The sequence below is a fragment of the Megalobrama amblycephala genome, linkage group LG9 (genome assembly GCF_018812025.1).
Source record: "Megalobrama amblycephala isolate DHTTF-2021 linkage group LG9, ASM1881202v1, whole genome shotgun sequence".
Taxonomy (NCBI): domain Eukaryota; kingdom Metazoa; phylum Chordata; class Actinopteri; order Cypriniformes; family Xenocyprididae; genus Megalobrama; species Megalobrama amblycephala.
Genome location: NC_063052.1, coordinates 40,437,383 through 40,460,385, shown reverse-complemented (window position 1 = coordinate 40,460,385; position 23,003 = coordinate 40,437,383). Strand labels below are relative to the sequence as shown.

The window sequence follows — 23,003 nt, the reverse complement described above, 5'->3', positions numbered from 1 at the left end:
CTCTGAATGTTCAAAATTCCATTTTTTATGTTTTCTGAACGTTATGAAACAAGTAACATTTACAAACGTTAGAAGGATGTCTAACATTGGAGGGTGAATAGATCATGTTTGTTAGAATAGATAGAATGTTAGAATATTAGAATGAATAGATCACTTTTGTGTTAAAGTTTTGAGAACATAATTAAAAACAACTTTTAACATTACTAATGAACATTGCCAGAACGTTAGTTTAGTTTTAAGAATGTTCCCTGTTCCCTAACTCAGCTTTGCGGGTTAGGCTAAAGTCCATGTCTGACGTTTTGAAGTCAACTAAAACGCCTAGTGAAGGCTAGTAAACATTTTTCGTGTTAAACAGGTTTTCTATGGTGTTTTGTCCACTCAAATACAAGTCTTGTGCATTGAATGTGATTTAAAGTCACCAGTTTCTGAAAATGTAAGCTATTTACATTTTTTTTTTAAGAGAAATATATTAAGGTAGCCTAGCCTTTAAGATCCTTGTCCTTCATTCTTTGTGAAAACAGAAGACACACACTCCAGTTTAACTGGGTTACAAGTCTCTGTAGTTCAAATGGAAATTTGAATATGCACGGGTAAAGTTACATGCACAGGTATGCGGATGTCCTGCTGTATCACATTCAACCCGAAACACGAGTATTTGTTCCTCAAAGTCAACGATTTCCGCTATTTTGCTGATTCACACTATTTCGCAGGAAAATATGAAAAAAAATGGTAAGAAATCTTCAATGTCTCCGTTATTTTAACTACATGAAACTTTGCATTCACCTGTAGTTGTAGTGGATTATGCTATATCCAAACTTTACAGCATTCTCTCAGAGCTCTTGAATGTGTTATGATCTTCACATAATAAGGCTAGCTGTTTGTTATATAGGCTATAGGCTAATTAATTACTAAAGCGTCTGGATCATCAGTCAAGCAGCTGCTGGTGTGTTTGGCCACAGGCTTCTACCCTAAACATGTGCAGATGGAGATCAGACACAATCAGACGCCGTTACCTGATGAGCAGCTGATCTCAGACTCGAACACGGAGTCTGGAAGACCATTGCGTCCACATTATAGTAACACGCCTAAACCACCCATCACCATCGGGGGAAACCATGATGATAGGACGGGTAGGTCAGAGTTTATCTTTCATAAATCAGTTCATTATAAGTGCCCGAGCACCGATGCTGTGTGAGGACTCTATTGCTGTCAGTTATTCTTCTTCTCCGAAATGTAGTGATGGGCAGATCGAGGCTTCGTGAAACACTGAAACAGTTGAATCAAATGTGCCGTAATGATTCGAGGCTTCGAAACAATCTGACACCCGTCTCCACGGTGACCCCTAATGGTCAGAATAGTGGAAATGTAACAAAAACACAGGCCAAACATGCATTAAAAATACCCTTTAACAAATGTATTGCAAAAGTTTTATTGAAAGTAAAATCAATCAAATGGAATAACTAATCATCTAATAAGATTAAATATAAAGTGTCTGTATAATATGTGTTCTTTTATCAATTTTAAAGGCTTGTTTCTTTGTTCCATGGCTCAAGCTAAACAGGCCAATAAGAGACTAATAACTACCATTATTAATTTTAATTATTCTAATGTATAATTAAAACATCTATAAATGTATAAAACTGATCGGAGATCAGGTAAAACCATAGGGTAAAGCCCTAGACACTTGTTCAGTAGTTCTCAGTGAATCTGCATGATTCATGGGCTCACTTTATCATCGCCCTCTATCGGTGAACCATTGAAATTTCAAACTGTTTCGAAACAGTGATGACGTTTACTAAAATCACGTGACTTTAGCAGTTTGATACACGCTCCGAATCACTGATTCGAAACAAAAGATTCATGAAGCTTCGGAGATTCATGAAGCAGTGTTTCGAAATCGGCCATCACTACCGAAATGATTCACACTTTTGAGGGCCTAAACATGTTCGAAAACTCACACGCGTCAGAATCTGATACTGGTTTCAGAATAAGGCCCCAAGTATAGGTGTGGCAAAATGGCTCGATAGCGCCACCTACAAAATTTAAATTAAGCGCCATTCGAGCAAGTATGAAATTGGGTAGACACATCTAACAATGCAATACCTACAAAAAAAGTCCCTGGGAGCAAAATCTGAAAACCCAACAGGAAGTGAGATATTTTTAATTTTCTCTGCAAAATTTGTGCATTTTTTGCCATTTCCAGATGTTGTACTTTGACGAACTCATCCTTGAGCTTTAATCGGATCAACATCATATTTGGTCAGTGTAATCTAAAGGCTTTTGCGAGGTAAAATTGCAAAGATCTTGAGTTTTTGTTAAACGGCGTGTCTGTGGCGGCCTGAAAAATTTATTAATATTTCTCCGACTGTGTTCATCAGAGAGAAGAGAGTCATATATAAATATTGGCTAATTTTCTTTTGAAAGTTAAGTAATCCTTTAACGCCACAAAACAGGAACTTTGTAACTCAAACATACAATGTCCAATCATCTTCATATGTTTGAGTAAGTGCCCGGGGGCCTGTACCATGAAGACGGATTAGCTGGCTAGGTAAGTTTCAGATTAATTTACTCCAATCCTGGGTTTTAGGTAAAATGACAGTGACTTGGCATTTAGCGGTGATTATCGCCATAGTAACTTACACTCCACAGCTAACCTGCTCCAACAGAAATTGGACCAATCAGATGTGAGCAAAGTGACACTGACACATCCAACGCAATAAAGTCACTCCCCCAGTTTCTTTTCCTCCAAATTAAAGGTCACTATAAATATATTCAACAATGAAATTGTCTGGCTTTAATGGTAATTACAATTATTTTATAATTTATATATGATTTATAAAAATACTATATGATCTATATTACTATTAATCCATTACAGATTAGTTTAACAGTTATTGTTAAGCATCTAGCATCTATTAATATATACAGATCATGTGTAATATAAATAAGCTGTAAATAAACTTTAAAAATGACTACATGTGACCTTACATGTTTGAGTCTTTATCGCTATAAATTATAAACTATACTTGCACTGACAGAGCAATTCCTTTTATTTGTCCTCTTTCATGGACAAGTATTTTCTTTAGTGTAATTGTGTTTAAATTCTTAATTTTCTTCAATCTCTTAACCTCAAAAGAGTTTTGAATGGCGCTGGCGCTCTCGCGAGAAGTGAATCATAGTTTCTCTCTGTTGCAAGGCATGTGATTGGCTGTTCACCACTGATGTCACGGATTCATGTGCACGCGCTCCACAAACTCAGGATCAAAGCCTAAGTCGACAGAGAAAGTTGATGATCAGCATCATGGTATCAACAAAGCCAGATTGGAGTGGTTTGGTTTTGTCAACTTGAAAACTAATCCTATAACCCTGAGTTTGTTTAACTACCATCATGCCCTGACAGCAACATAGTGTGGCCCAGATCCGGCCCACATCTGGTACATGTGGATTACATGCGGATCAGATGTGGGCCAGATCTGGGCTGACACTATGTTGCCGTCAGGGTGGTACAGGCCCCTGGTCTAAAGACATCTACATGCCAAAATGTAGTTATAGCGCCTCCAGCTGGTAGCAGGAAGTGTGGCAAATACAAATGACTGATGTAGTCCTCCTATATTTATAAACTTCAATACATATTGCCCACCGTGCTCTGTTTTCCTAAAGCCACCAGGTGGCGGTGGCACGGGTACGAGGGCTCTTTCATCATTGCTTGCAGCTTTAATTAATATTGCATTTGATTTTGCTCCATTATAACCGAAATAAATGTTGATGAGTGATGTATTTTTGTTTTTCTGTGACAGATAAAGTGAATGTCCTCCTGCCGCTGCTCATTGGATTTATAGTTGCTTTAGTTGTTCTTGCCATCATCATTCTTGTTTATTATCTGCTGAGAAAATGTGTTAAACGTAGAAGTGAGTATTATTCCTGTAAGTCCTTTATATGATGAATAGAAAGACAGAATGACTTAATATTTATAAAAAGCAGAATATAACTGGAAGCTTCAGTTATGACAGTTGTCTTGAGTGTGAAGTCTGTCAAGGTGTGAGTTTGACCTATAAGCGTCAGACATACATTCAGTCATGATGTGAATCAGAGAACAGGCCTGTGTCATTAAACATTCCTCTCTGTCTTTTAGACTTGTCAAGTATAACATCAATGTGTCTAAGAAAACCAGTTAATGAACCTACAGTCCCCCAAACACCTACAGGTGAGTCCATGTAACCTATATAAGTATTCTGTGCTGATAATGTATGTTCCACTTGCTGTTTAGCCACTGCAGTAAACATTAGAATACATTTGATTTAAAGTGCTTGATAAGATTATAGTGTATGTGATCATTCATTCCCTTTTATACTTTCACACAAAGCCCGAACCCCGAAAAGAATAACAAATTGTACAAGAATAATCAAAAATGTCTTTAAATTCAAACACTGGTGTTCAACAGAAGTGTCTTTAGTGCATATTGCAAGTTAAAAAAATTTTTCCAGATGAATATATAACCGTGTACGAAAATACCATATAAAAAGGTACTGCAGGATTTAAAAATGTTTAGCAGGACATAAGGGCATGAATTTAGTAGATAAAGTGACGGTCTCTGTAAAAAACACTTTTTTTTCCAGCGTCACGTCATTTTACGTCACGAGAGGGAGTCGTTCGCCGAGCTCTGTGTTGACTCAGTGCAGAGTAGATTGGTATTCACTGACAGCGGTCGTGAATAAGTGTGTTTTCGGTCATTTTTGTATTCTATTTATCTCGACATGGTAAATTATTGTGTTTGTGGAGGCTGCACAAACTCCAGCCTGTCAGGACAATGAGTCCAGAGGTTTAATAATAATAAAAAGGACGGTGCTATCTCGCTATCTTCCATGCCGGGGTGTGTTTTGTGCAGGTGAAGAGACGGGATTTCACTTCTGCATCTGCTTCGATAAACGCGTTCACTTTAGACTGGAGGATTATCATCCCGGCGATATGATGGAGTTCAACATTGTAATACTACTGTAAATTATTGAACGTATAGCCTATACATTCAAGTTCACACAACTATAATCATGACGTCATATACATCTTCACACTATCAGTGAATGGGCGTGGAATAAACTCATAATACAGAATTAATGAATAAAGGATAACATGAATCACATACAGTAACACTACGTTCGTCCACCGGCGGGAGACACGATCACGGATCCGTCAGAGATGCAGCTCGATGAAAACGTGAATTGACCCTTTGCCGGGAGTTTGATTGACAAGCGATCCAACCAATCAGAACGCAGAATCCGCCATTTTGTCCGACAAAGCAGTCAGGAGTTAGATGATTAACCTCGGTGGAGTTAAAACTTGAAAAACTGTGAATATTGACGTCTTTCTGCATTTGAAACAACATTCATTCTCATGTTCATTCATGTTTATTTGATGCTATAAATGGACCAGTAGGAAGATATGATCGGTTTACGAGCCTCTTGAGCCGAGGCGCTACAGCAATCTGTCACGACCATGGTCACGACACATCAAAGAGCCACAAAACGGTTTTTATTGTTTGAATTTCTTAAAAAAAGGACACAGTTTGAAAGCGGGGTCTTTGTTTAATATCATAAGTATCCTGCTCTGTCTTGTCTGTCGACGTGTTCTCAGTATCCTCTTTGCTCCGCGATGTATTTTTCACTGCGTGTGGCGTGACGAAGGGTCAATTGTGCAGTCTTGTTGTTTTTTTTTGTTTATTTGTTTGTTTTTGTTTGTTTTGTTTTTTACATTTGCATACTACCAAATCAGTCGTGATGAGAAACCGCTATATCACGTAACGTTAGTGTGGACGTATATTAACGAGTGTGACATACGCCTGATTTGTTTCTGTTATTAGTAATCAATAATGTTACTCCAGATGACCAATACCAGCTTTGCTGTTGCCTGATTCATGATAATAATCTGTACAATATTGTGATCTGAGCACAGTAGTTAACTAACGTGTATATACAGTGGGTACGGAAAGTATTCAGACCCCCTTAAATTTTTCAGTCTTTGTTATATTGCAGCCATTTGGTAAAATCATTTAAGTTCATTTTTTTCCCTCATTAATGTACACACAGCACCCCATATTGACAGAAAAACACAGAATTGTTGACATTTTTGCAGATTTATTCAAAAAGAAAAACTGAAATATCACATGGTCCTAAGTATTCAGACCCTTTGCTCAGTATTTAGTAGAAGCACCCTTTTGATCTAATACAGCCATGAGTCTTTTTGGGAAAGATGCAACAAGTTTTTCACACCTGGATTTGGGGATCCTCTGCCATTCCTCCTTGCAGTTCCTCTCCAGTTCTGTCAGGTTGGATGGTAAACGTTGATGGACAGCCATTTTTAGGTCTCTCCAGAGATGCTCAATTGGTTTTAAGTCAGGGCTCTGGCTGGGCCATTCAAGAACAGTCACGGAGTTGTTGTGAAGCCACTCCTTCGTTATTTTAGCTCTGTGCTTAGGGTCATTGTCTTGTTGGAAGGTAAACCTTCGGCCCAGTCTGAGGTCCTGAGCACTCTGGAGAAGGTTTTCATCCAGGATATCCCTGTACATGGCCGCATTCATCTTTCCCTTGATTGCAACCAGTCGTCCTGTCCCTGCAGCTGAAAAACACCCCCACAGCATGATGCTGCCACCACCATGCTTCACTGTTGGGACTGTATTGGACAGGTGATGAGCAGTGCCTGGTTTTCTCCACACATACCGCTTAGAATTAAGGCCAAAAAGTTCTATCTTGGTCTCATCAGACCAGAGAATCTTATTTCTCACCATCTTGGAGTCCTTCAGGTGGGCTTTCATGTGTCTTGCACTGAGGAGAGGCTTCCGTCGGGCCACTCTGCCATAAAGCCCCGACTGGTGGAAGGCTGCAGTGATGGTTGACTTTCTACAACTTTCTCCCATCTCCCGACTGCATCTCTGGAGCTCAGCCACAGTGATCTTTGGGTTCTTCTTTACCTCTCTCACCAAGGCTCTTCTCCCCCAATAGCTCAGTTTGGCCGGATGGCCAGCTCTAGGAAGGGTTCTGGTCATCCCAAACGTCTTCCATTTAAGGATTATGGAGGCCACTGTGCTCTTAGGAACCTTAAGTGCAGCAGAATTTTTTTTGTAACCATGGCCAGATCTGTGCCTTGCCACAATTCTGTCTCTGAGCTCTTCAGGCAGTTCCTTTGACCTCATGATTCTCATTTGCTCTGACATGCACTGTGAGCTGTAAGGTCTTATATAGACAGGTGTGTGGCTTTCCTAATCAAGTCCAATCAGTATAATCAAACACAGCTGGACTCAAATGAGGGTGTAGAACCATCTTAAGGATGATCAGAAGAAATGGACAGCACCTGAGTTAAATATATGAATGTCACAGCAAAAGGTCTGAATACTTAGGACCATGTGATATTTCAGTTTTTCTTTTTTAATAAATCTGCAAAAATGTCAACAATTCTATATTTTTCTGTCAATATGGGGTGCTGTTTGTACATTAATGAGGAAAAAAATGAACTTAAATGATTTTAGCAAATGGCTGCAATATAACAAAGAGTGAAAAATTTAAGGGGGTCTGAATACTTTCCATACCCACTGTATCTACGAGCTCTGCCCTGTTCTCCACTGGTTCTCCTCGCACAACAGCTCAGTTTGTCTCTTTTGACCGCTGTTGTCTAATTCTGGCCTGTCGCTGCTCTCTTGACCACATAGCAGGCTAATTGTATGGCTGTGGTCTGTTATACAAGTATGAATAAACATTTACAATTTCCTCAGCGTCCTGTCACTGCGATCCATTGTTTTCCTATTGTTTATATTGATCGCACTCCCTCCCATTACGTCACTTCTGATTTGGAATTTTTCAGATGCAGAAGTAAAATGTTCTCACAAAAAATGACTCCATAAGCCTAATTAGCAAATGTATACGTGTATTTTAAAGAAAATCTAATTCCTACACTATTTTTCTATACATTGAATCACTGAAGCTCTAACCTGCAATATGCCCTTTAAGTGTCTTCAGGTGTTCGGTTTGTGATACATTTTCCTGATTTTAGCAAATAATTCACCACACAAAACAGACATTAATACTAACATCAGATTAGAGGTCACACTTTATATTAGGTATCTTATACTATACTTATTTTTAGTATCTTCACTATAAATCAGACTACTACTTGAACTGAGTTTTGTCACGGTGCACACAAGAACAAGATGGTAAGATCCAAGTGCAGTGATGTTTATTAAAGGGAACTCCAAACACGTAATCCAAGGAACAGGCAAGGGTCAAAATCACAGAAACAGTCCACAAAACAAAAGGCCAGAGAAACAAACGGTGCACGTAACAAATACAACAAACCACAACTGAGGACAGAAACAACTGAGATTAAATGGACAGACACTGATTACAAAATACATGACAGCTGGGTGTAATGAAGTGATAAATGGATAATGAGTCCGGCAGTGCGTTATGGGTAGTGTAGTCAATGGGGTGAAAACAGTCCAGGATGGAGTGCCCTCAAGTGGCTAATTCGGGCACTCTCACTGACGGTCGTGACATTACCCCCCCTCAAAGGAGCGGCTACCAGACGCTCCACCAGACAAAACAAAAACGAAAAACACAAACTCAGGAGGGAGGTGGACAGGAGGAGGATCAGGGGGAGGGATGGTGGGCCAGATCCAGGGTGCCCAACTGATAGCCAGGGCGGTGCTGGAGGAACTGACCAGGCTGGTTCCAGTGGTTCTGGAGTCCTGGCTGATTGCCAGGGTGGCGCTGGAGGAACTGACCAGGCTGGTTCCAGCGGGTCTGGAATCCTGGCTGATTGCCAGGGTGGTGCCGGAGGAACTGACCAGGCTGGTTCCAACGGTTCAGACGGCCTGGGCAGTGGCGGCAGGGCAGAAAGCCTGGGCGGCGGCGGCAGGGCAGAAGGCTTGGACGGCGGCAGGCAGTAGGCCAAGGGTGCTTCATGGCCATATCAGGGAGAGCGGGCAGCTCGGTAACGGTCTCCGTGGCCGTATCAGGGAGAGCGGAGGACTCAGGGACAGCAGCGGGCTCAGACTGGAACTGCTCAGGGACGGCAACGTGTTCAGACTGGGGCTGCTCTGGGACGGCAGCTGGCTCAGGCTGGGGCTGCTCTTGGACGGCAGTGTGCTCAGGCTGGGGCTGCTCTGGGACGACAGCTGGCTCAGGCTGGGGCTGCTCTTGGACGGCAGCGTGCTCAGACTGGGGCTGCTCTGGGACGGCAGCGTGCTGAGTGCTCGACGGCATTGTGGGCTGCTCTGGGACGGCAGCGTGCTCAGACTGGGGCTGCTCTGGGACGGCAGCGTGCTCAGACTGGGGCTGCTCTGGGACGGCAGCGGGCTCAGGCAGCGGGCTCAGACTGGGGCTGCTCTGGGACGGCAGCTGGTGCTCAGACTGGGGCTGCTCTGGGACGGCAGCGGGCTCAGACTGGGGCTGCTCTGGACGGCAGCGGGCTCAGACTGGGGCTGCTCTGGGACGGCAGCGGGCTCAGACTGGGGCTGCTCTGGGACGGCAGCTGGCTCAGACTGGGGCTGCTCTGGGACGGCAGCGTGCTCAGACTGGGGCTGCTCTGGGACGGCAGCGTGCTCAGGCTGGGGCTGCTCTGGGACGGCAGCGGGCTCAGGCTGAGGCTGTTCTGAGAGCATCCTCCAGGCACGCAAGACCGCCAAAACATAGAACGTGAGGACAGCCTCTTGGCTATCACCGGACTGATAGGGAGAGCATGCCGTACTGGAGCGGACTCACTGGCTGGAGCGGGCTCACTGGCTGGAGCGGACTCACTGGCTGGAGCGGACTCACTGGCTGGAGCGGACTCACTGGCTGGAGCGGACTCACTGGCTGGACACTCATGGCTGGAGCTAGGACTCACTGGCTGGAGGAAACACAGGGTTTATATACACAGAGACATGAGGGGCTGTAGTGACTCACTGGCTGGAGCGGGCTCTGGAGTGGACTCACTGGCTGGAGCGGGCTCTGGAGTGGACTCACTGGCTGGAGCGGGCTCTGGAGTGGACTCACTGGCTGGAGCGGGCTCTGGAGTGGACTCACTGGCTGGAGCGGGCTCTGGAGGGACTGGAAACTGGCTGGAGCGGGCTCTGGAGTGGACTCACTGGCTGGAGCGGGCTCTGGAGTGGACTCACTGGCTGGAGCGGGCTCTGGAGTGGACTCACTGGCTGGAGCGGGCTCTGGAGTGGACTCACTGGCTGGAGCGGGCTCTGGAGTGGACTCACTGGCTGGAGCGGGCTCTGGAGTGGACTCACTGGCTGGAGCGGGCTCTGGAGTGTACATGTAACAGCTCTACAGCATCACTGGCTGGAGCGGGCTCTGGAGTGGACTCACTGGCTGGAGCGGGCTCTGGAGTGGACTCACTGGCTGGAGCGGGCTCTGAGTGGACTCACTGGCTACTGTGGAAAACTCATTGGAGCTGTAGCGGAGCTCTGTATGGACTATTCTGGAGCTCACTGGCTGGAGCGGACTCTGGATGTCACTGGCTGGAGCGGACTCTGGAATGGACTCACTGACTGGCGGGCTCTGGAGCTCACTGGCTGGAGCGGACTCACTGGCTGGAGCTGGCTGGAGCGGACTCTTCAGGCTGGATGTTCTGACTGAAGCGGGCTCAGATGTTGTGGAGCGGGCTCAGGTCTGTTTCATTAATGGTTTCTCTCCGTCTCTTTCAGCTGAGGAGGTTCATGACACTCAAAGTCTTTGTGACACTGAAGAGACTCCAGCAGCACCTCGAGGTCAGAACATCTGAATTCATCTCTTATCTGACGCTGATTCTTCATCTCACTCACTGAACGTGTCTGTAATGACTTTTCTAGGTGCAATGGGCTCCAAAATCTTCTCTCTGCCTAACTTTGGTGAGTTCAATTGGGTTTAATAGTTTTTATTTTCAGTCAGAGAGACACTGGATGTGAAATCTGTTTTTGTTTTTTCAGCCATGGAGAGAGAAGACACCGATCAGAACACTGTTACCCAGAATGCCCTGCTGTTACCACCGCCAAGTAAGATCAGTAGTTTCCCCTTAAATTACACTGACTTCATTGTTTTTAGAAACAGATTGTTTATATTAGCAATTTGATATATTTTCCTTTTATATTTTTTATATCTTCAATATAAATCAGACTACTTCTTGAACTGAGTTTAAGTTGACACTTGTCTCTCACATGGGACATCATCTTCATCTAACTGTCCATGTAAGAACACACAACATTGTAAACCTAGTGGTTACTCCAGGATACTACATTATTGTGTTGATGTTGTACTGTACTGTACTGTTTTACTGCTAGTGAGGTGTGATACTGGTCAGGTGAGGACAGGTTTGGTGGTATGGGAAGGTTTAAGGTGGGTTAAGGGGTAAAGGAAGGGTCAACAGTGTAATTGCAGAAACTAATTACAGATTATAGGAGATTATGCCTAGCGGATGAATGTGAGTCTGAATTGTTAAAACGACCAAAAATGTATTTTAAAAAGTCTCTACAGCATCACTGTTGTCACATATGATTTCTAGTACTGTAAAACATTCTTTAATGTATTTTACATCTACCTCACATTGATAATTCATTCTCTACTGTACTTTGATCCAGAGTGCTGAGAATGATCTTTTCTTTCTTTTAGGTCCTCCCATGAGAAGACATGAGTTCCATGCACTAATATATATTTACTTTGTCTAATCATTTATAGTCCTATATAACATTCTGTAATGTATTTTACTTCTACCTCACATTGATAATTAATTGTCTACTGTTTCAACCAGAGTGCTGACATGATCTTTTCTTTCTTTTAGGTCCTCCCATTAGAAGAGGTGAGTTTCTTTTAGCTTACTTGAATACGGAATGTGAGTTTCCTGCACTAATATATATTTACTTTCTCTAATTGTTCAGTTTATTTAACACAACAAAGCAACAAATGAAGAAGTATCAAGTTCAGAATTGCTAAAAACACAAACGACATTAAAAAGTTACTGTCAGTGTACAGCATCACTGTGTCCATGACTAAATGCATGAACATGTTTTTATACTGTACAAACTACATTCTCTCCCCCTACAAACCTACCCATCACAGGAAACTGTGCACATTTTTATTTCCTCAAAAACACTCATTCTGTATGATTTATAAGCTTTTTGAAAAATGGGGACATGAGGTAATGTCCTCATAAGTCACCATCTCCTTGTAATACCTATGTCATACCCATGTCATTATACACATTTGTCTCCTGATGTCACAAAAACTTACACACACACACACACACACACACACACACACACACACACACACACACACACACACACACACACACACACACACTGTTTGTTCTCTGCAGTCACTGGTATAAACAGAAGCTATCTTACATTCTATCTTACACTCTCATGTAATCAGTCAAGTTGTGAATCAGAGATCAGGACTGTGTCATTAACATTCATCTCTGTGTCCTTTTGCCTTGGAATTAGGTTGTCCACCTTCAGGTGAGTCCATGTACAGTATATAAAAGTGTGTATATTTTAGAAAACTATTTGTCATTTTGATAAATTTAGGTATATCAGTGCTGTTTAGGTTTGTGTCAGAATAAAACATTGTTTTAGTCTTCAAAAAGAATCAGAACAATCAGAATCATATTCTGTGCCAATAATGTTTCATATTTTGCATGAGCAGTTTATGAGTCAAGAATTGATCTGTCATTAAATCTTTACATCTCATTCTGATGATGATAAGCTGAAGTCAGATGAAGAGACTGACTGTTTAAATGTATAATTTCAGGTGATTTGCTGGAAGTAAATCTAAGTCTTTTCAAAAGTACAAATCAGAATAAAATAACTTTTTTTGTCTAATTAGGTGCATGAATTTGTGCTTTTAATCTTTTGCCATTGACATCATGATGTTACGTATTGGTGTACAGGTGCTGGTCATATAATTAGAATATCATCAAAAAGTTGATTTATTTCACTAATTCCATTCAAAAAGTGAAACTTGTATATTATATTCATTCATTACACACAGACTGATATATTTCAAATGTTTATTTCTTTTAAGTTTGATGATTATAACTGACAACTAAGGAAAATCCCAAATTCAGTATTTCAGAAAATTAGAATATTACTTAAGACCAATACAAAGAAAGGATTTTTAGAAATCTTGGCCAACTGAAAAGTATGAACATGAAAAGTATGAGCATGTACAGCACTCAATACTTAGTTGGGGCTCCTTTTGCCTGAATTACTGCAGCAATGCGGCGTGGCATGGAGTTGATCAGTCTGTGGCACTTCTCAGGTGTTATGAGAGCCCAGGTTGCTCTGATAGTGGCCTACAGCTCTTCTGCATTGTTGGGTCTGGCATGTCGCATCTTCCTCTTCACAATACCCCATAGATTTTCTATGGGGTTAAGGTCAGGCAAGTTTGCTGGCCAATTAAGAACAGGGATACCATGGTCCTTAAACCAGATACTGGTAGCTTTGGCACTGTGTGCAGGTGCCAAGTCCTGTTGGAAAATAAAATCTGCATCTCCATAAAGTTGATCAGCAGCAGGAAGCATGAAGTGCTCTAAAACTTCCTGGTATATACGGCTGCGTTGACCTTGGACCTCAGAAAACACAGTGGACCAACACCAGCAGATGACATGGCACCCCAAACCATCACTGACTGTGAAAACTTTACACTGGACCTCAAGCAATGCGGATTGTGTGCCTCTCCTCTCTTCCTCTAGACTCTGGGACCCTGATTTCCAAAGGAAATGCAAAATTTACTTTTCATCAGAGAACATAACTTTGGACCACTCAGCAGCAGTCCAGTCCTTTTTGTCTTTAGACGCTTCTGACGCTGTCTGTTGTTCAAGAGCGGCTTGACACAAGGAATGCGACAGCTGAAACCCATGTCTTGCATACGTCTGTGCGTAGTGGTTCTTGAAGCACTGACTCCAGCTGCAGTCAACTCTTTGTGAATCTCCCCCACATTTTTGAATGGGTTTTGTTTCACAATCCTCTCCAGGGTGCGGTTATCCCTATTGCTTGTACACTTTTTTTCTACCACATTTTTTCCTTCCCTTCGCCTCTCTATTAATGTGCTTAGACACAGAGCTCTGTGAACATCCAGCCTTTTTTGCAATGACCTTTTGTGTCTTGCCCTCCTTGTGCAAGGTGTCAATGGTCATCTTTTGGACAACTGTCAAGTCAGCAGTCTTCCCCATGATTTTGTAGCCTACAGAACTGGACTGAGAGACCATTTAAAGGCCTTTGCAGGTGTTTTTAGTTAATTAGCTGATTAGAATGTGGCACCAGGTGTCTTCAATATTGAACCTTTTCACAATTGTAACGTCTGGATGGATCCGTTCAGAGTCAATAAACTTTGGAGTTTTCAGAACGCTTTTAACCTGGTGAACTTTGTTTATAAATCACTAAATCGGCGCCGGACGGCTGTGACTTTCGGCAGGTTTGTGGGCCTGCGATGGTAAACAAAAAAAGTCCAACTTCCTCACTTTGGTGACTTCAAAGGAGCACCCCCCCCCAGAGACTGACCAGATCCACATTCCAACACCCCACACACACAGGGACACACAAAAACACACACACAGACACATACAGAAACACACAATCATACATTTTTAACTGTATATGTGAACTACCACTATGCTGGAATATATATATGATATATTTTAGAGCCTATGCATGTTTCCTAGTGTTTAAATGAGTGTATTTGTGCTAGTGTGCATTTTAATAGGGGAATCCCGTCTGTAAACCATAACTTCTTGTCTATGCGTTTCTGATCTGTCGAGTTTGATCTCGTTTTAAAGCTCCGGACTTGAGCTATTCATTGAGACATGTCACAAAACGGACAAATGCATTTTTCTATGTGTTTAATGATCCTGTGAAGAACACACTCCATCTCGAAATCCGATCTGATAGCCATTAAGTATGCAAATTCAGCTAGGAGACCAAACAAAGCAACTTTGCCCGCCAAATAGTGCTGCGCCTCTATTGGCTGCTACAATTCAGGAGGTGTGTTAGCTTGGGTTTCCATAAAGACAACGACACACACCTTCGCTCGCTCTCTTGTCTTTTCGCGCTTCGCTCTTCTTCTTCGCCTTTGTCTCCCGACTGACTCACGAGCACCTCGTGCACGGACGCCTCAGGTGACCGCGCTTCCCAACCACGCGCGCAGTTCGGGAGGACCACTTCCTTAGACTTTCTCTCTTTTTGGCTAAGTTACTTAAGCTTAAACCTCTTTTGAAAAGAGGTAGAAAGGACCAACCCAGCCAGGCGCATTGAAACTGCTACACACGGACTTGAACCAATAAGCAAGTATTATCATTTATCTGAATTTGTCTAAACTGATTTCTGTGCTGGCTCTCTCTCTCTCAAAAGGGTTTACGTTAACTGTGTAATTTGCCATCCTTTGATCATCTTTCTTTCCATGTCTTTTCTTCATTCTCACTCTTGTGTATATATATGTGTATACTTCTGTATATATTTTAGACGTATAATCTCGGTAGCCGTAGCTGCATATATTAAACACATAATTCATGCTCGATTGTTCTGTTGTTCTTTCAACTGAAGACCAAGTCACTTTAACGTTTTTCGATCGCTTTATGCTTTAGTTATTTTCATGGCCAGAAAATAACTCTGTTTATAATATTCTGTGAGGGACTTAGTTTTTTATTTTTATTTTTTTTTTATTTTTTTATTTTATTTGTTTATTTGACAGGGACAATGCAATCAAACATAGTTACAGAACAATGTTTGCAGCCGATGTGATGCACATAGAGTTTATAGCAAGTGCTAATTTTCAACTCCCGTCCCTGGATGGGCCTTTCTACTATAAAAACACAATATTCAGTTCTAAGAAAAAATACACAATGCCATTTTACATGTTCAGAACTCACTCATTCTAAAAACTCATTCTAAAAAGTACACAGTGCAATTTTACATATTCAAAACTCACTTATTCACATTCAGACATCTACAAAATGGGTACAGTTTTGGTTTGTTTTCAGCCAAGCCTTAAGCCTAGAGGTGAACATTTTAAACTCAGAAATGATCTTAATCTCTGTGGGCAATGAGTTTACAAGTTTACAGTTTACAAGCCCTGTAAGAAAAGGCTGATTTGCCAAAAGATGTTCTGCACTGTGGGATTTTACAGTTTTGATTTGAGGAACCTCTTGTCACTCTACTGCTGTTTGGTCTCTGGATAAATGTACTCAGGGGTTCAGGAGCCAAACTATTGATGCACTTAAATAACAATTTGAGAAAACATAAATTGCTAAAGCTTTCAAAACTTAATAAATTATATTTCTTAAAAATGTAGCAGTGATGAAAGCGAATAGGTTTTCTATCCATAATTTTAATTGCTTGGTTGTAAAGTGAACCAATGCGCTTTATTGCTGAGGGTGCTGCCTGGGCCCATGCTGTCATGCAGTATGAAATATGAGAAAAGATCATAACATGCATGTACAGCATGGCTGCCTGGTTCGGAATGTAATGTCGGATTATTTTGAAACAATTTAAATTTCGTTGTATTGTTTTTGATATTCTCTCAATATGTTTATCAAATTTTAGTTGGGGGTCAAGGACCAACCCAAGATACTTAAATTGAGTTACTAATTGTATTTTATCATTTTGCAAATGTATTTGAAATTTTTGTTCTAAATTGTGTTTTTTAATTGAAAAACACATAGAAACTGTTTTTGTAAGATTTAGAACCAACTTATTTTGAATGAGCCACTGACTAACCTCAGCCATGCATGCGGACAAAACCTCTGCAGCCTGCTCTGGTGTCTTGGCAGATACATAAAAAACGGCATCATCTGCATAAAGCTGGCAACGGACACCCGGGCAGATCAAGGGCAAGTCATTTATAAAGAGACCAAACAACAATGGTCCTAATATAGAACCCTGTGGTATGCCCATACGAATGTTTAAAAATGAGGATTTGTCCCTGGCCACTTTAACACACTGTTCCCGCCCCTGAAGAAATGAGGCAAACCAACCCACTGCCTCAGGGGAGATGTTAAACAATGACATTTTGGATAAAAGTAGGTGGTGACTGACCGTTTCAAAGGCTTTTTTAAGATCGAGAAATACTGCTCCTACCACCTCACCCCTGTCCATGGACTTCTTTAAGTTTTCAATGAAGCAGCAGTTTGCTATTTCGGTTGAGTAACCTGATCTAAAACCAAACTGCTGTGGGTGGAGGAGCTGGTTGACCTCAAAATGGTTAGTCAGCTGTATTGCTACGACTTTCTCCAGCACTTTAGATAATACGGGTAAAATTGATATTGGCCGGTAGTTGCATATAGAATCTTGACTTCCTGATTTAAAAATTGGCACAATCACTGCTTTTTTCCAGCCTGAGGGAAATTTACAATTTCTTATGGACAAATTGACAAGGTGTGTTAAAGGTTTAACAAGTTCTCTACTGTATTGTTTGAAAAAACAACAATTCAAATTATAAATGTCAGTTGATTTGGAATTTGAAAATTTTTGAATAATCTGCATGACTTCTGTCTCATTAACCTCTTCTATACAAAAGGAATCAGCAGAGGGTATTAGACATGGTTCATTCCCACCAACAATTTCTTTAAAATCTCTTGTTAATTCTTCTACTGACTGTACAAAATAGGTATTAAATCCATTAGCCATAGTTGCACTCTTATTAGTCCTCTTGCCATTTATGATGAGTTCTTGAATTCCCTTAGTCTTAATTGTTTTATTAGTTAGTGCATTTAAATGTTTCCAAAGGCAATTACTGTTACCCTTTGCGTTGCCTATAAGATTAGTATAATATGAAGCTTGTGCTTTTCTCAATTCTTGTACCACTTTATTTCTTAAACCTTTGAAGGCTAAATGATCGATGTTAAGTTTTGAATGTAAAAATTTCTTCAAGGCCAAATCTCGCTTCTTCATAAGTTTTCTTATTTCATTATTTATCCAGGGAAGAGTACCACCTTTTTGTTTGCACTTTTTTTGTTTCGTAAACTTGTCCACTAGTTTTGTGATGGCTGTCATCATAGAATTACAGCATTCGTCCACATCATCCATGGCAATAATCTGCTCCCAACTGAAATTTTTTAGTTCTCTTTCAAACTGTTGAATTTTAGATTTAGGGATGACTAACTTTATATCCTTGTCGGCATTACATGATTTACCAAAGTATTGTAGTCTTTTTTTAGTCAATTTCCTAACAGTCAAAGTCAAGTTATGATCTGATAGCCCTGTTATTAAATTATAAGTTCTTGTAATACGATCGGGTTTATTTTTAAAAGCCATGTCAATTAGAGTCTTAGTCTGTCTAGTAATCCTAGTGGGTCCTTTAATCATTTGTTGATAGTTAAATTTTGTCATTATTGTTTTCAGTTTGAATTTATAACTTTTATCGGACCAGTTGATATTATAATCACCATACAATATAGTTTCTCTATATACCTCTAGTTGTTTAACTACATGACTTAGTTCATCATAAAAAGACACATTAAAAGAAGGAGGATTGTAGAGAACAGCAATATTAAAATTCATTGATGGTGACAAAATTATATTCAAAGCTAAGCATTCAAGAGGAGTATTCAATTCAACTAAATCACATTTGAATTTATCTTTGATATAAATCAATACACCTCCACCCTTCCCAAACTTTCTGTCTTTTCTGAAGCATTGATATCCCTCAATTTCTATCATATTGGTTGGTATACTACTATGCAGCCAAGATTCAGTTAAACAGAGGTAGTCCAAGTTCGTTTGCTGGACAAACGAACAGTTTCTCTAGATAATTATTAAACCAGAACTAATCATATATGTAATTGATTATAATTCGTTGTAATTGATTCACAATATATGTTTAACTCCCCGTTGGGTTGATATATGAATCATAATTTATTCATAACCTTATGAATTATTATATTCATATTTCATCCATAAATTAATTAATAACTGTACGAACCGCTACATTCGTTACAATATTCTAATTTTCTCAGATACTAAATTTGGGATTTTCCTTAATTGTCAGTTATAATCATCAAAATTAAAAGAAATAAACATTTGAAATATATCAGTCTGTGTGTAAATGAATGAATATAATATGCAAGTTTCACTTTTTGAATGGAATTAGTGAAATAAATAAACTTTTTGATAATATTCTAATTATATGACCAGCACCTGTAGTAGAGATGAGGCGTTCACGGAAATCCACAATTAACGGGTATTTATTAACATCAAAAGAGAAGACACAACCAAACACATGTAACATAACATTAAGAACAGACAAAGAGTGAAGGGATGATGAAGTCTAGGTGCAGGTGATGAGTGCTGATGGGGAGATGACGAGGAAGTGAGTGCAGGTGTAGAAACAGGAGGATCATGGGAAATGAAGTCTGAGAACAGAGGGAACTGTGACAGTACCTCGCCCTCCCGGTAGGCGCGGCCTCGCGCCGTTGATGGAACAACTGGGGAGGGGGGGTGGGCGCCCTGAAGACCTCACGCAGGGGAAGGGAGAGGAGAGGACGAGAACGGAGGTCTCCAGGGCGGGTCTAGGAGTTCAGGCAGCCATGGCGGGTCTGGAGCCTTGGCAGGCCATGGCGGGACTGAAGCCTCGGCAGGCCATGGTGACACTGAAACCCCGCCCATGAGTTCCCCACCCACGGGCTCGTGGAAGCCTGGAGCGCGCTCGTGGGAGACTGGAGAGGGGTCTGGAGACGGAATCCATGACATACCCTCGTATTCGATCAATAGCCCCACTGGTACTGGGGGCTTCGGTGAGACAGCGGCCACCCTAATAGGCTGTCTGGACCTCGCGGTGGCTCTCCTCCTGGATGGCTTGGGTCTGGGGTCAGACAGGAACGCCGGGGAATGCCCACTGGAGCGGTAGGTGGAGGAAATCGGCGGCAGGTGAACTGGCCAGGCCACCTGACTTTCTGAGAGGGCTGGATGAGGAGAATACAACTCTTTTTGAACCTCTTGAATTTTGAACTTGGAACCATTAAGAAAGAGAATCAGATTAATAGACTCGACTAGGGAAAAGAGGCATTCTGGTTCAAAATACCAAATTGTATCCTTGTCAGTATCCTTAATGTTATGCTACATTATTTCAGTAATGTCATACAAACCAAAAAGACTTTAAGTACAAAGGTAACAAAAATGTCCTTGATTGCAAAGGTTTACATTTATTAATATGAACAGCTTTTGTAAAACTCATCTTTATTTTGGGTGTTTAGTTTCATTATGTCTTTTACATTTTAAAGGTGTTTTGCTCTTTGTCTGTAATTCAACACTGTCTGTGTTAATTTTCATTGTTTCAGATCAAGAGTTTCGAGGCCTGTGGCCAGAAAGTGAGTCTGAATTGTTAAAATCTTCAAAAAAAGTCTTAATGAATTTATTAATTTGTTATTTCCATGAACAGCTTTTGTAAAACACATCTTTATTAAAGTGAGTCTGAATTGTTAAAATTCTCAAATGTATTAATAAATATTAATTTATTAATTTGTTTTTATTTCCATGAACAACTTTTGTGTTCAGTTGTTTTCACAATAAGTAAGTTTACATCCAGTATTGTTTACTTTAATTGTTATATTTAGCACAACAAATCTAAATCTGAATATGATCAAATACAACATCATTTCACTCTCAACACGGATCAAAATGATCTTATGTGGAAAAGTTAATCTTCTGAAATCTGTACATAGATCACTCTGGTCATAAACTGAAGTGGCAAGATATGACATGAGGAGACTGACTGTCTTAATATTTCTTATTTCAGTTCATCCTACAGCCACTGTTACACCAATAGAACCAGAACTGGTGGAGGAAATAAGTGAGTCTGAATTGCAAAAAAGACCATAAATTAAAACCCTCTGATTTAAAAAGGTTTGGTTTACTGTCACTGTACAACCTCACTGTGTCCATGACTAGATGTTTAACAACCATCATTTGATTCATCATTTCCAGTACAGAGAAGGTTCACAGTAGGTCCTGAACACACGTTCACACACACACTGTAACGAAGCGGAATTGAGGGTAGGATCCATTTGCAAGCTTTTATTAAACACAGTTCAAAGTCAGACAGGCAATGGTAGAACAACAGCAGACAGGTATGGCAGAGAGCAGGCAATAGGTCAGGGCGGGCAGATAGCAATCACAAGTCCAAAACAAAGCAAATATTCCAAAGGGCAGGCAGCAGAGAATCATATACAGGGAACAAACAGGGTCAACAACAGACAGGCAAACAAGATAACAGACGCTCAGAAATGTAACCGTAGTAAACAAGACCTTGCAATGAGTGTGAGGATGTGAATGGCTTAAATAGTCTGGGTAATGTGCTGCAGCTGGGTGTGGTGATTAGTGATTGGTGGAGTGAGTGCAGGTGATTGCCAGGGAGGATGATAGGAACTGAAGTCCGGGAATGGCTGGAACTGTGACATAACGTCCCCCTTCCCGGAAGGCGCGTCCTCGCGCCGTGGATGGCACAACCGGGGAGGGGGGGTGGGTGCCCTGGAGACCTACTGGCAGATGAGGGTGGATGTACAGACGGGTAGGGAGGTCTCCAGGGCAGGTCAAGGGACTGTAGACGCTAAGGCGGTTCTGGTGCCTTGGGCAGCCACGGCGGGTCAGGTACCTCGGACAGCCACGGCGGGTCAGGTGCCTCGGGAGGCCACGGCAGGTCAGGGGCCATGGCGGGTCAGAGTTCGCAGGCAGCCTCGGCGGGTCAGAGTTTGTGGGCGGCCATAGTGGGTCAGAGTTCACGGCCGGCCATGGCGGGTAAGAAGTTGGCTCGTGGTGGGCCGGAGCTGGCTCGTTGAAGGCCGGAGTGGACTCGTGGGCTGCTGGAGCGGAGTCTGGAGCTGTCTCTGGTGCGGAGTCTGGAGCTGACTCGGGCTCTGGTGCGGAGTCTGTAGCTGACTCGGGATCTGGTGCTACCATCATGTCCGTAGACACTGGCGGAGCGGCCATCTTGTCCGTAGGCACTGGCGGGCTTGAGTGCGAAGCGGCCGGTGGAGGCTTCGGAATTCCAGCTGCTCGTGCTGAAGTCAGTGGTGTATCATCCATACTGGATAACCATCCTCTCCGCTCTCGGACGGGTCCAGGGACGCGACGTGACTCTGGGCGATCAGCGGAGACATGATGTGTCTCTGGAAGATCCAGAGTGTCTCTTCCTCTGGAAGATCAGCGGAGACGCAACGTGGCTCTGAAAGAGCAGCGGAGACGTGACGTGGCTCTGGAAGATCTGCTGAGACGTGACGTGGCTCTGAAAGAGCAGCGGAGACGTGACGTGGCTCTGAAAGGGCAGCGGAGACCTGACGTGGCTCTGGGCGATCAGCGGAGACATGATGTGTCTCTGGAAGATCGAGAGTGTCTGGAAGATCAGCGGAGACGTGACGTGGCTCTGAAAGAGCAGCGGAGACATGACGTGGCTCTGGAAGATCTGCTGAGACGTGGCGAGGCTCTGAAAGAGCAGCGGAGACGTGACGTGACTCTGGAAGATCAGCGTAGACGTGACGTGGCTCTTGAAGATCAGCGGAGACGTAACGTGGCTCTGGAATGTCAGCGGAGACGTGATGTGGCTCTGGAAGATCTGCTGAGACATGGCGGGGCTCTGGGAGGTCTGCTGAGATGTGGCGTGGCTCTGGGAGATCAACTGCGACTTGACTTGGCTCAGGAAGTTTAACTTGGACTTGACTTGGCTCAGGAAGATCAACTTTGACTTGATTTGGCTCACAAAGATCAACTGTGACTTGACTTGGCTCACGAAGATCAGCTGTGACTTGACTTGGCTCACGAAGATCAACTGTGACTTGATTTGGCTCACGAAGATCAACTGTGACTTGACTTGGCTCACGAAGATCAACTGTGACTTGACTTGGCTCACGAAGATCAACTGTGACTTGACTTGGCTCACGAAGATCAACTGTGACTTGACTTGGCTCACAAAGATCAACTGTGACGTGACTTGACTTGGCTCATAAAGACCAATTGTGGCTTGACTTTGCTTATGAAGATCAGCTGTGACTTGACTGGGTTCACGAAGATC

The 23,003-nt window shown here is 42.2% G+C and overlaps 1 protein-coding gene across 8 annotated transcripts in view; it reads left to right on the top strand.

Annotated features, from left to right (window-relative positions):
• Positions 1-517: 517 nt before the first annotated feature.
• Positions 518-23,003, top strand: part of LOC125275914 (hereditary hemochromatosis protein homolog) — an 87,691-nt gene continuing 65,205 nt past the window's right edge. For 2 of the 8 annotated variants that reach the window (XM_048203248.1, XM_048203246.1), the window contains exons 1-11: positions 544-729; positions 960-1,130; positions 3,798-3,908; positions 4,133-4,204; positions 10,679-10,741; positions 10,823-10,861; positions 10,940-11,005; positions 11,788-11,805; positions 12,452-12,466; positions 20,278-20,307; positions 20,736-20,789. In XM_048203248.1, the coding sequence (XP_048059205.1) occupies positions 717-729; positions 960-1,130; positions 3,798-3,908; positions 4,133-4,204; positions 10,679-10,741; positions 10,823-10,861; positions 10,940-11,005; positions 11,788-11,805; positions 12,452-12,466; positions 20,278-20,307; positions 20,736-20,789 (652 nt within the window). In that variant the 5' untranslated portion in view covers positions 544-716. Of the gene's footprint in view, positions 730-889; positions 1,131-3,797; positions 3,909-4,132; positions 4,205-10,678; positions 10,742-10,822; positions 10,862-10,939; positions 11,006-11,787; positions 11,806-12,451; positions 12,467-20,277; positions 20,308-20,735; positions 20,790-23,003 lie in introns of all 8 variants that reach the window. The other 6 variants (XR_007186534.1, XM_048203250.1, XM_048203249.1 and 3 more) reach the window with 6 other exon arrangements.